The 13,335-nt window shown below is 38.8% G+C and overlaps 1 protein-coding gene across 2 annotated transcripts in view; it reads right to left on the minus strand.

The window, feature by feature from the left end:
- Positions 1–4,050: 4,050 nt before the first annotated feature.
- The window catches only part of LOC115371207 (transcriptional regulator ATRX-like), a 33,648-nt gene continuing 24,363 nt past the window's right edge, over positions 4,051–13,335 (minus strand). For both annotated transcript variants that reach the window (XM_030068400.1, XM_030068399.1), the window contains exons 22-34: positions 12,985–13,102; positions 12,270–12,385; positions 12,076–12,149; positions 10,273–10,521; positions 10,072–10,172; positions 9,875–9,983; positions 9,594–9,771; positions 8,355–8,546; positions 8,086–8,229; positions 6,172–6,246; positions 5,971–6,066; positions 5,617–5,745; positions 4,051–5,093 (exon numbers count right to left, since the gene is read on the minus strand). In XM_030068400.1, the coding sequence (XP_029924260.1) occupies positions 5,016–5,093; positions 5,617–5,745; positions 5,971–6,066; positions 6,172–6,246; positions 8,086–8,229; positions 8,355–8,546; positions 9,594–9,771; positions 9,875–9,983; positions 10,072–10,172; positions 10,273–10,521; positions 12,076–12,149; positions 12,270–12,385; positions 12,985–13,102 (1,659 nt within the window). In that variant the 3' untranslated portion in view covers positions 4,051–5,015. The remainder of the gene's footprint in view (positions 5,094–5,616; positions 5,746–5,970; positions 6,067–6,171; positions 6,247–8,085; positions 8,230–8,354; positions 8,547–9,593; positions 9,772–9,874; positions 9,984–10,071; positions 10,173–10,272; positions 10,522–12,075; positions 12,150–12,269; positions 12,386–12,984; positions 13,103–13,335) is intronic.

Genomic DNA, 13,335 nt, shown 5'->3' on the forward strand with positions numbered 1-13,335 from the left:
TAATGCTCAGCGCGTGCTGGGTAGGCCCTAACCACGAAAAGAAATAAATAGATAAAGGAAATGTAAATAGGTGAATAAATGAATTTCAGCACAGGATTTGCTGCTTAAATGTCCATGTGTTTCATGGTTAGGTCAGGGTTTCCCCTTCTCTGGGATCTTCATGCCATAACCTGTAAGGATCTTTTTTATTATTATTTCTGTGTATGTCAATCTCACTAAGTAAATCTAAGACAGAATTATTATAGTCATGAAACTCTACAATCCCAGAAGATGTAACACATCACAAGATTATCTGGCATGAGCCTTAGTCAGTGGATAAATAGAGCACATTGAAAATTAACACTTTCCGCTTGTTTGAAGTGAATGGACATAATTCCCCCTTAAAGGCATAATCCAAATTTAAACTCAAAGGACATATGTTATTTAATCTTGAACAATTTAGCATCAACATTTGTGATGTGGAACAAGAGGGAAAAGCCCCTCGCTGGCATGAAAATGCAAACTGGAGCTGCAGTGAATGGAAAATCAATTTATTGTTTGTATTGTCAGTAGCCAGTATTGTCAGAGTATTAACTCTTAGATTTAGTTTTTAAGTTCCCCCTTAATAGACTCAAAGTTATAAAATATCCAAGACCAGTGCCATGTGCATCTTTTTGAATATTAAATATGCTGTGTACTGAGCTCCTGTTGCAGCTTGAATACAAAACTGATTTAAGGGTGGTTTATTCTTGCAGATTTATTGAAATTAGATATTTCAGTAAGTATTCAACCCCCAAGTCCCTTCTGTTGCAGTCACAGTCTTGAGTCTTATTTCATCTGTCTGTTAACAGCTTGGCGCATTTAGATTTTTTCTCTCGTTTTCCTAGTTGCAGTTTTGCTCAAGCTCAGTCAGCTTGGTCAAGGAGCATCAGTGAACTTCTATCAACAGCCTTTCGAGAGTCAAATTATTTTACATTGGGCCAGGTTCTCCTCAAGAATTTACACAAATCTAACACCGGTCATTATTCCCTCTGTACTTCGTATCCACATGGACCACAAGCAGTGCATTTAGCTACAAAGATGCATGGATTTTATTTATTTATTTATTTATTTTAAGTTGAGCATGATGTGTGCATATTTGGCACATCTTGTATGCACATTCCAAAATATCTGGATGTGGGATACAGCCATACATACAGGTCATACAATCTAATGTTTGCCTATACTCATAACTGACCTAATTTAGAATCGTCATTGTATCATGTTTATGTAGTTTTAGGATTACAGCACAAGTTTAAAAAAAAAAAAAAATATATATATATATATATATATATATATATATATATATATATATATAGTACCTCAGCAATTTGTGTTATGTCTGCCATATGTAATTTTTATATGATTCTGGTTTGGTTTGAAATACTAAAATATGATTTTTTTTTTTCTCAATTCATGCAGCCTTGTCTACAAGGGGTAACTACCTAAATAATTTATGGATTGTTATGAGAGTGGAGATTATGAATGCATGTGCAAATCCAGTTTTTTGTAACACTGACAAGAAACGTGCGCATTGAGTGCCAATGAACACTATATTTTTGTAAATGTGAATGTATTGTTACACATACATGCTGTGGTGAATTTGGCAATTTCTATGCAGTGAGACATGATATGCTGTAAGATATCGACATTATTGCCCCCCCCCAAAATGATATATTCTGGATCAGGACATTTCTATACATGCTCATGATCCCAGGCCTGTCTAGCTCTATCCACATTGCTCTGCCTTACGTTAGCATCAGATGAAGTGGAGCCCAAGAGGGAGCCTTGAAGGGTTTATGCAGTTGCAGCTGGCCTGGCTTCATTAGAAACTTGGTCCTTCTCTCCAGGGGAAAATCTCAGCGGCTGAACAGCTGCTCCCTATTTCTACTGGGATACTGACGAAGGAGACATGGCTGCACTGAGCGGGTATGTGTCCTTCAATATATCATACACTGAAACACACTCAGGCTGTTTGAGGGGCAGGGGCGAAAAAACATGAAAAGGGAACCAGCACACAGAAAGTCGTGATGCATTTATGGTGAAACAGTTACAAACCTTGGTTGGTTGGTTAAGATCAAAATTGTTTTTTATGCAAGTGTAACTACTGCACCTCTGTATTGAAACACACACAGCACTATAAGCCATTTATAGCATGGTGTGAGTCAATACTCTTCTGACTGGCTGGCAGCTGTGCATTAAATCCATGTATTGCACATGTAGTTGAGCTTAACTTTAAACGCTGCTCTAAATTCATCCCCATCCCGACTTGTATCCATAGCAACATTAAAAAGCAGCTGTCAAAGCTTACCCTTAGAGCAGCAGTTCTCAAACTGGAGTTCAGGGACCCTCAGGGGTCCTTGAGGAGGTTCCAGGAGACTCCTAGAAAAATGGGGAATATTTTAATTTCACTATTATTTCATTGAAGTTAGGCCAGAATGGCTATTGCTGGGGCGCTCCACTGGCTCACTGGATAAGAGTGTGCACCACTTGTTAAGGCTGAGCCCTGATGGCAGCATCCTGGGTTTGAATCTGGCCTCACGCCATTTGCTGCATGTCATCCCCTCTCTCCCCTGCCTCTCTACTGTGACTGACAAATGCCAAAAATTAATCTTAAAAAAAAAAAAAGGCTATTGAGTTCATAGGGTTCACACTCTTCACTGTTAATCTGCCAATCTACAGTATAGACAGTGATGGAATAACAAAATCTTATCAGATGGGTCTACATCTTATCAAATCCAGGTCCACAGCCAGATGTGTATCAACTGGGAGTCCTTGACACCAAAAAAGTTGAGGAAAGGCAGTAATACAGAGCTGTATCACGTTGTCTTGCACATCAGGCCACCATAGAGGGCACTTTATCATGTTTTATCTACCTTAGAGGCACCCAAGAGAGCAGATTGATATTGTTGCAAGATATCAATACAACCTGATATTTCAGTCACATCATACTTTTTATGTAATGTGCTGCATGTTTTCCATCCAAATTGAGACATGAGAAATACCCATACTAACCAGTTTTAGTGTAATTTTATTACTTTATGCCTTCTTTTATAGCCTGCTGGAGACATTCATGGCTGGAAGTGGTTGATCATGTTTTTGTGCCTCCTACATAGGGCATCATGTAGCCTGGGTTACTGTACTGATCACCACTTTTCAATCACCAAAAGGCAAAAAAGGAAACCACACATTCTTGCTTAAGTCTGAGCATCTGAATGGACCTAACACACTGTATCAGTGATGGCGGTATTAGGACTTGGGTCACTGTGATAAAATATTTTTAGTGTGTTTGGCTGTATTTTTCTAATTAAAAAAAAAAAAAAAAAAAAAAAAAAAAGAGAAGCATTGGTGCTGTTGCTGTCTGCAGGGTCCAAGGCAGTTTAAGAAGCCTCTGAAATGTGAGCTCAGTTCATGACATGTGGCTGTGATAAAGAGGATGGGAGTCGTGCCAGTTGAGTCCAACAGTGGAGGGATAATCACTTTAATGACAGCACTGCTCCAAATACCTAGTAATAACAACTGATTATTCTGTTTTAGGACACCATGATGAAAAATAAATAGGCAGTGATGAAATATAAGACCGTTCACACTGATTCATCTTCATGCCTTGCCAAAGCTTGCTTGTGTTATCATTAACTCATGGCTGTTGCCATGTTGGAAACACCCCAGAACAGCACCTCAGTTTTACCAAGAGATGTCAAGGTGTTACACCATCAAGTGCAGGGCAGGCTGAGTGAGCCACTTCCACTCTTTAATAGGAGGTCTGCTTGTTTCCCACGCCAGAATTCATACAGAATTCATTTGAGATGCAGATGAGTAATTTCTGGTATGTTTGTTGTAGATTAAATCTATCGTCTTTTTTTTGCATCACAATGAAAAACTGCCCAGCCTGAGCAGTTTTTTTTCCCCACTGTTTGACGGTAGAGTCACAAACTAAACCAAAGACAATATCAGGCATTTTTGTCAGGCATCTTTATTGTCAACTGGAAAGACTTAAAAAACAACATATATAATCTTTAATACATAGTACAGCAACAAAATTCTTAAAGTAAAAAATTACTAAGGCATCTTCAGTGTTTTTTTTTTTTTTTTGTTTGTTTGTTTTGTTTTTGTTTTTTGTTTTGGTTATATACACTTTCTGTTACTTTGGTGTCAAAGAACCTAGCGTGAGTTTCAATTTGAAGCTACATTTAATGTTAAAAAAAAAAAAAAAACTACCTTTCAACAGAGAGGCTGAAATTACAACTAATGTAGTGATACTAGTGTTACCCTTTCATGGTCCTAATACTCTTAAGGGATACAGTTGCACTTCAGTATAAGATGATCCCCTCATCTAAATCCACAGGCTGAACACTGTGTCCCTCTGTGTACTTTGTCAGTCTTGAAGCCCCCTGACTTTTGACTGTCACTGGCTTGGAGGTGTGAGTCTGGGAGCAGAAGCGTTTCAAGTCAGCCATAGTAAGCACAGATAAAACCGGAATCGTAATATTACAAAATAATGGTGAAATTATACAGTTAAATTATAGCTGAGAATAGACACTAATCTGCTTGCATTGTATGATGATGCATGTAGACATGCTCAATTTCACTGCTCCAGGTCCAGTGTCCTGCAGGTTTTGGTTTGTTGCTGATAGTTAATGTGCCACATCATAGCTTAAGAGCGCTGGGGAATAAAGTACAAGAACTTGGTGAAACATTACTGTTCTGTGTTTATCCATAACTGCAGTAAGACAGGCAGTAAGCATGAACTGAAAACGCAACAAAGTGAAATACAGAACATGTGATTATGTGTTCCTGTCCTTATGCTTATGGAGCTCATTACCTCTTCAGTTTGTTAGACTGGAGGAAAAAAAAAAAACATTCACTTCTGTCATACAAAGAGGTAGCTTCTGCACATGTGCATGATTTCAACTCCGGTGGTGCAGTAACGTCCCTTCTTCATGTCTTTTCAGAAGAGACCAGCAGATCGACACGGGGGCATCCTCCTCCCTCTCTGACTACAACACGGTGTTCGCAGACAAGCCTGCCAGCTGAGCTCTTCGACTGTTCATTATGGCCTGAATGTTCAATATGAGCTGTGGAGAAAAATGTGGGATACATGTTTGATCCATAACACGGCAAATACAGTACAGTTGTCCCTCACTATAACGCGGTTCACCTTTCGCGGCCTCGCAGTTTCGCAGATTTTTTTTAGTGCAATTTTGCATGCTTTTTTTTTTTTTTTTAACAGCGCATTGTGTTCTGCGTCCTGATTGGCTAAGGGACTGTAGACCATTGTCAATCAATCTCCTCTGTGCCGGGAGGTTTTGATCTTTGGTTTCATTCTATAATACTGGACTTATTTTTCTACGAAGGTTTGAACTTTGAGAGTGTTTAAACAAGAGAGAAAAGTGAGAAAATGTTAATGCCTGTCTGAGAAAAGTGTATAAAGTGTGTAGTGAGGGGTTTTACAGCCTTAAAACATCTACAATAATTGTAAAAAATAAAGCTGACTACTTCACGGATTTCGCCTATTGCGGGTTATTTTTAGAACGTAACTCCAGCGATAAACGAGGGACCACTGTACATAAACAAGACCAAACGCTGGCTGGGACTTACTGATTGCTGTTGTTCAATAACTTGTTGACATGTGGCTTTTCTACGTGCAAACTCTTTGTCTTCTGTCTGTTTCATCAGCTTAGCTCTTCTCATAACCTCGCCCTCAAGCAAACTGGGGTCCTGGCGCCACTGGAGACAAAGAACAGACAAGCAATAAAAATGAAGGACTGTTATGAAAAACTAACAAAAAACTAGAAAGGTGGCACAGTTTTAAAAGGATAGAAAAATGCAATATTTTTACATTCCCTATTGCAATATATTCCCAGTGCATTTTTAAAGAGAATGTGTTTTGTGTTATTTGACGTATTGCAATAATTGCAAATGCAAAGTAACATGAGAGGTGAAGCCGCTCACCAGCTGCAGTATGAAGTCCTCCAGTGTGCGGTACCTCGAGGACTGCATCGAGCTGAAGGCTGCCTCTACACCGGCTCGGCTAGTGTTCAGCATATTCTGTGAAGATATTTTCAAGGTATATCACATCGTATCAAAGGAAGGACAGCACATTAGAGAGGCGATTCCAAGAAAACTTCAAATGAGTTTTACAGTAGCTTTTACCAGTAGCTCTTCATCTGTCTTCAGGCTCAAGCTCTTCTGGTTGATCTGATTTGGACGGCCCGTTGTGTTTGATTGCTTGTTTGCGAAAGAAAGGAAGAAGGAGAGAGAGGAAAAGCGAGGAAAATAGCACCATTAGAAAGAGATACACATGTTCAAAAAAGCACATTTGGATAAAATATTGTGCATTAAAGCCACAACAACATTCAGATTATGTGTGTAAATTATTCACACAGGCAAATTTATGTGCATCTCTGTGTTTGTATTTTAGTAGCTCTGATCTTTTCATAGGCAGGAAAAAAAAAACTTAGACCTGTTCATAACTAATCATACTGCATGTTGACATTATAAATGTGGCTAAATACTGGCTGCCATTATTATAAACCACTATTTTAATTCAAGTTGTGCTGCTTTATATTCAAAATACTACACAGAGATCTATGAAACACAAAATTAAAACATGCCAAAATGTTACAAATATAACATTAAGACAAGTTTAGGTTGTAGTTTAGGTTTATTAATAATGAAGATTTATTCAAACATGCCTGATAAATATTTCAACATGAGTTTTTTTCCTACATGTAGCTATGTTGAATAATGTAGCTCAATCGTGTTTCACTAATTCCTTTTCCACGCCACGTCAGAGGCTGCCCCGTTTTTCCATGAGCACTTTGTATCAAAGTCGGCTCCATTTTCCATGGGCTCATTCATATTTTTTTCTATTCCTTCTTACTATTCCTTTCTGTATATCTTGTACCATAACCTATCAGCTCATTTGAACAATTTTTCTTGAACTTCTTTCAGTTTGTATGAATCTTACTCAGTTAACCTGCTTCCAAGCTTTGGATTGACCAGGCCTTTTTTTTTAAATACACTGCAAAAACTCAAAATCTTACCAAGATTATTTGTCTTATTTCAAGTCAAATATGTCTTATTCCTAGTCAAAATATCTCATTACACTTAAAATAAGACATGATCACCTCAGAAGTAACTTGTTTTTAGACAACTGTCTCTTGTTTCAAGTGAAAATTTGCTTGAAACAAGTGAAAATTTGCTTGTTTCATTGGCAAAATTTGTTTCTTGTTTCTAGCTAATTTTCACTTATTTCAAGTGAATTTTCACTTTTTCCACTGGCAAATTTTGCCAATGAAACAAGCAAATTTTCACTTGTTTCAAGTCAATTTTCACTTGAAACAAGTGAAAATTGTCTAAAAACAATTTACTTCTGAGGTGATCATGTCTTATTTTAAGTGTAATGAGATATTTTGACTAGAAATAAGACATTTTTGACTTGAAATAAGACAAATAATCTTGGTAAGATTTTGAGTTTTTGCAGTGTACATGTCAGCTAAAATTGTTTTATTGTCAACTTCTGAAAAGGTCCTCTTTTTTAGGACATTTTCACAAGTCTATGCATCTAATCTGTACTGATCACAATCTCCTTATTCACCTTATTTTCAACAGAAATATGGATGCAGCCACTGTTTGAGGGAGACCTCTGGTCAGGCATTTCCGGCCGTTGGATAACTATCTCGCTTTTGACTGCAACAGCTACACAACAACTGACTGATTTTTGGAAATGCTCCTACCACATCATCAAAATGGCACAGAAAATGGGAATTTTGACCAGCTGTTTACTTCTGCATTCCAAAATAATGTAGTGATGACATGATCATGGGCGTGGATTTATCCTATCTGATGAGAATGTGAGTGCACTGTCCTGTTACAACTGATTGGGATTCATCAAAATAAAAATGTGGATGTGATCAATTTTTGCTTTCCTGCAGCTGTTATAACTGCCACAAAAGAATTTATTCGGAACAATATTTATGTGTAGAAATACACACATATATTTACACACATATTTATGAGTGTTTCATGAGTAAGACCCAAGATGAACGCTGTGCTGTTGTGTACCTCCGCCTCGTACTCGGCCCAGGCTGCTTTGCGTTCGGCCTCACTGAGCTCCTCCTCCTCTTTATGGTCTAGCAGAGATTCATGCTCATGGTAGCACACTATCTGATCTTTACAGGTTTGCAGTAGCTGCTCCAAGATCACATCCTGAGGAAGGACACAAAAGGCCATTCCATGTTTCAGATTCCTCATGAACACACTTATGTATCTGCATAAAGAAAACAACAACAACATGACAGTGGCCTCGAGTCAGGAATATGAAAATGAGTCACCTTTGGCAACTCAGTGGCGGTCCTCTTGCTTTTCTTTGAGTTTGGGTCATCCAGCATGTCTGGCTCAAACGTGTAAAGCTCAGTCAGTTCGAATAGAGTGTAATGTCTCTCTATCTGCTGCTGGTCCACCACTCGGAACGACAGAGACTGCTTGGCCACCTGACGGTCATAGATCTTCTCCTCCATGGTGCCCTGGAGATTTAAATACAAAACAGGTTAAAAGGTTATAAGTTCAGTCAAATGTTTCACCATATTAGAAATATCAGATACAAATTCTCCTTCATACCCTCCGCCATTTCACTGCTCAACTCTGTACAGTACAGGTAGCATCACCTTTAGTTCCCATTTTATTCAAGTATGCACTTTTTTTATTTATTTTATTTACTTACTACTGATTTTTACTTACTACTGACTCAGTTTTTTTTTTTTTTTTTTTTTAATTTTACTACTGATTTATTTACTACTGTCTGCCTTGTGTGTCTCCTTGTAGTTGTTGTTGTGCTGTGTGTTTGACTCTGTTGTTGTCATTGTGGTTGTTGTCGATGTTGTTGTACTGTTTTTTTACTACTGCGGCAGAATCAATTGCCCCTCGGGGACAAATAAAGGTCTTGAGCATTGAACATATGCAGGAGCTCCAGCATTGTCAAGTACATTATTTTCATTTATTTTTCCCGCAAAAATCAGTTGATTTTAATTGGCAATGAGTTTTTCACTGATGAATATATATATCAATATATGAATATATTAATCATCTATCATACTGTAAACTGTTACTTCAGTCTTTTTGACCATTTCATCATATACAGAACAACAACACCTTATATCCACAGAAATTAATGTAAATACAGTGGCTTTGCTATCCTCAAGTTGCATGACCAAAAACACACAATACTACACTTATACTAGTTTTCTTTCAGTCAAGTTTCAGAATATGGACAGTTGCTTTTATGACCACAGCTTTGTATGATTCCACCATTTTGATCTGTTATTCTTATCCTTGCTTCCCTCTTAACATTTTATTACTACCTCAGTACTAAATTTAAAAAATGAATAAAAGTGAACACCCAATTTAAACTCACATTTTGGGTATGAATTGCAATGGAGGGCAGCACCAAGAGAGGTTGTGCTTTTTACATATTAACAAACAGAGAAGTTAAGCGTCAGACTAAGGTTCATCTCAGTAATTACATTTGAAGTGATTTCACTGATCACATGCTGACTGGGTCGCAGTAAGCTCACCTGAGCCAGGAGGCGGTACACAAAGACATTCTTCTGCTGGCCAAAACGGTACACCCTGAAGATGCTCTGGATGTCGTAAGAGGGATTCCACGAGGCGTCAAAGATGATGACCCTGTTGGCGGCTACGAGGTTGATGCCAAGTGACCCGGCTCTTGTTGAGATGAGGAACAATCGACCACTAAGAGTAAAGATCAACATACTTTGTCATGACAACGTCACCACTTGCATTAGTGCTTCAGTACAAGCAGTGTAGAAAGGTGTAAAACTCTGATCATACGTACCGGACATTGGTGGTATCATTGAACTCCTCTGCCCATTTTTTCCGTAAAGTTGCGTTGGTGGACCCATCAAGACGATAGTAATCAATGTTTTTAACCCAGCTGCTAGCGCCTGCAGTGTCAGAACAAGGATCAACAATAAAATACCATCAAGGAAGATATTTTATGAGAGCAATGGTGTGGAATAAAAAGAAAAATACCTTTGTATGGGGACGATGTGTTGTTCATTCTGGCACGGTGAGAATGCTCCAAGAAATCTTCAATCAAGTCTAAGGAGATCAAGGACTGACTGAACACCAACCTAAGAGTGGAAAAATGGATTGGCCAGACGTGAATATCAACAGACCTGCCGGGACACAGTATTCCTGTCTAAGGTTGTATCACAACAAAGGAGAACGTACACTTTGTCCCTCAGCTCCTCGGCCATTCTGAGGATCTCAAACAAGAGCACCATCTTCCCCGAGTGTTCCAGGACCGTGGCATCGGCTTCACACATCAGGCACTTGTACCAGTCTTCAGATGGACTGTCGGGCTTCGTGCTGGTGGTTGGTTTCTCAGGGTCAGTGGTCACACTTGTGGCCTCTGGCTGGATGTCCTGTCCCACAGTCACTTTAATGATGTCCTCCTCAGTAGTCACTTCTGTCTTTCCACTATACCAGGCATTAAAAAAACAGAACGGAGGGGGGGAAATGAGGTGAAAAAATCTATGGTTTAAGGTAGGCCCAGGTGAATCAAATGTGATAAAGGAGCTGCATTTATCGAGAGCTTTTCTAGCTTACCGAAAACTAAAAGCACTTTACTATGTATGCCTCACTATCAACCCATTCACACACAACCACACCTACACACTAGTTGATAGCTGCCACGGTACACGAGGGTGCTGCGGCACCCACTTCAGGAACCACTGTACTAGATGATCGTTCTACCTCCTGAGACACGCTATCCACTTTGACCGAATATCTCAGCATCAATATTTTACAATATTGTAGGCATCACTAGGGGTGCTTCCATAATATACACACTTATTAGTAATGTGGATATGATGACCAAGCAGGTAGACGCAAATAAAGAACAGCAGTCAACTGATAGATCGCCCAGCTCCAGTCCTAGCTTGGTATAAATCATAGAGTCATGAGAAAAAGCAAGTACACCCTCTTTCAGTTCTGTGGTTTTACGTATCAGGACATAATATAAAATCATCTGATCCTCACCAGGTCCTAAAATTAGGTCAATCTAACGTCAGGTGTAAAACCACACACAACAGATTCCACAGTATCATTATTTTTTAAATCAAAAATTCAGCCAAAATACACAAGCCATGTGTGAAGCCAAGTGTGGAAGGGTTGCTGACCTTTGGGCAGACAAGACCAAAGTGGAGATGTCTGGCCGTAATGCACAGTGCCATGTTTGGAGAAACCACAACAGCACAAACCCCTCATACAAACCGTCAAGCCCGGTGGTGGAGGGGTGATGATTTGGGCTTGTTTTGCTGGCACAGGGCCTGGGCACCTTGAAGTCATTGAGTCAACCATGAACTCCTCTGTATACCAAAGTATTCTAGAGTCAAATGTGAGGCCGTCTGTCTGACAGATAAAGCTTGTGGCTGCAGCTGGGTCATGAAACAGGACAATGATCCCAAGCACACCAGCAAATATACAACAGAATGGCCGAAAAAAGAAAACAGTCGAGGTGTTGCAATGACCAAGTCAAAGTCCAGACCTAAATCCAATGGAAAGGTTGTGGCAGGACCTTAAAAGAGCTGTGAATAAACTCTAAAACATCAATGAAGTGAAGCAACGTAAAGAAGAGTGGGCCAACACACAGATTACTTCAAGTTATTGCTGCTAAAGCTAAGCTGCTTGGCCATTGAATCATGGTGTGTACTTAGTTTTTCACGCATGGCTTATGCATTTTGGCTGAATTTTTGTTAAATGAATAATGGCACGGAGGAATCTGTTGTGTGTTGTTTTACACCTGAGCTTAGATTTACCTAATTTCAGGACCTGGTAAGGACCAGACGATTTTTTATCATGTTCTGATAAGTAAAACCATATAACTGAAAGAGGGTGTACTTTCTTTTTCTCATGACCGTATATAATGGCATCATCATTTGTAAGAGCCAAGTAAAAAGACTGTAACATGATTATGTGCACTATTCATAGAATTATAGAAAAATTACAGAATTAGCAGTCATGCCAGCTTACCTCTCAGTCACGGTGGATTCTTCACCTCTCAAGGGAGCAGGAGCTTTGCTGTGATTCTTCCCCTCAAAATATCCCTGTAAAAAAAGCAATAAGCAGAAGTTTAGTGTTAACATGCAACTGTGTAATGCATCTTATATTGAGCCAACCTAATATGGCAACAGTGTCTACTGGATTCAAGATGACAGTTGTTTTACCTTGTTCTCTTTGCTGATGTAGTTGAGCTGGAGAGACCAGGGATGAGTCCAAATTCGGCTGAGTGTCTGAAAGTCCTTAAAGAGGGATGCTCCAGTCTTGACCCTGGAGCGCGCAGCTAAAACAAACAAACAAACAAACAAACAAACAAAAAAAAGCAATTATGGATTTGCACAAAAACTTTCAAATATGATCCAACACCATCGCTGACTTTTCTGAAATCCTCCATCGGCTGGTAATTATAACATCTCTACTACTTGTAAGTATTTTTTCAACAACAGATCTAAACAATTAAATTAAATGGAATCATTTCATGAACTGAGCGATACCAGGGGAAAAAAATCTTACTTGTTCTACTGACAAATATTTGTTTTGATATAATTTTGGTAACAGATTTTAGGCACTGGCATCCAAGCCACAAAAGAGACACTCAGCATGAATTGTATGTCTAATTGTGCAACATATGTAAATACAAGCTGCCCAAAACCTTCACTGTATATTGTCTCAAAATTGATAAAATGTTAACACTTGCTTTACATTAGTTAAACAAGTTAAGCCAAAAAAATAAATAAATAAATAAAAAAGGGAGAAACTGTACTGTATTTTAAAATTAGTTAATGATAGACAAATCATTAAGCCATTAATAAACATTTTGTGTCTCTATTATGAAGTGTTTATCATACTTAGTATAACACAAGATGGTGTAAGTATCCTCACCAGTGAAGTGGTCCAGGTAGTAGCTATACAGCCGACACTGAAGAGGGGTCATCCTCACAGCCAGCACGTACTCATGTTTGGATGGCAGGAATTTGGCCAACGCTGTGTAATCTCTTCTCTAGGAGAAAGATAAATCAGATTTATCACAAATAGTCTAGACTAAGCCTGCAGGTCAAATATATTTTGTCAATTAAATAAACTGATGGTTATAATTCAGACTGACTTGGTGTTTTCATTTTGGATGCAATGAATTCTCAAATTCTAGGCAGATGGACAGTGTAAAACAGAAAGGAAAGTGGCAAAAGAAATGCTTGAGCTGGGCTGTGAAACCATACAGTACAAAGCAGAGTG

This window comes from Myripristis murdjan, chromosome 14, assembly GCF_902150065.1.
Source record: "Myripristis murdjan chromosome 14, fMyrMur1.1, whole genome shotgun sequence".
In the NCBI taxonomy this organism is placed as follows: Eukaryota; Metazoa; Chordata; class Actinopteri; order Holocentriformes; family Holocentridae; genus Myripristis; species Myripristis murdjan.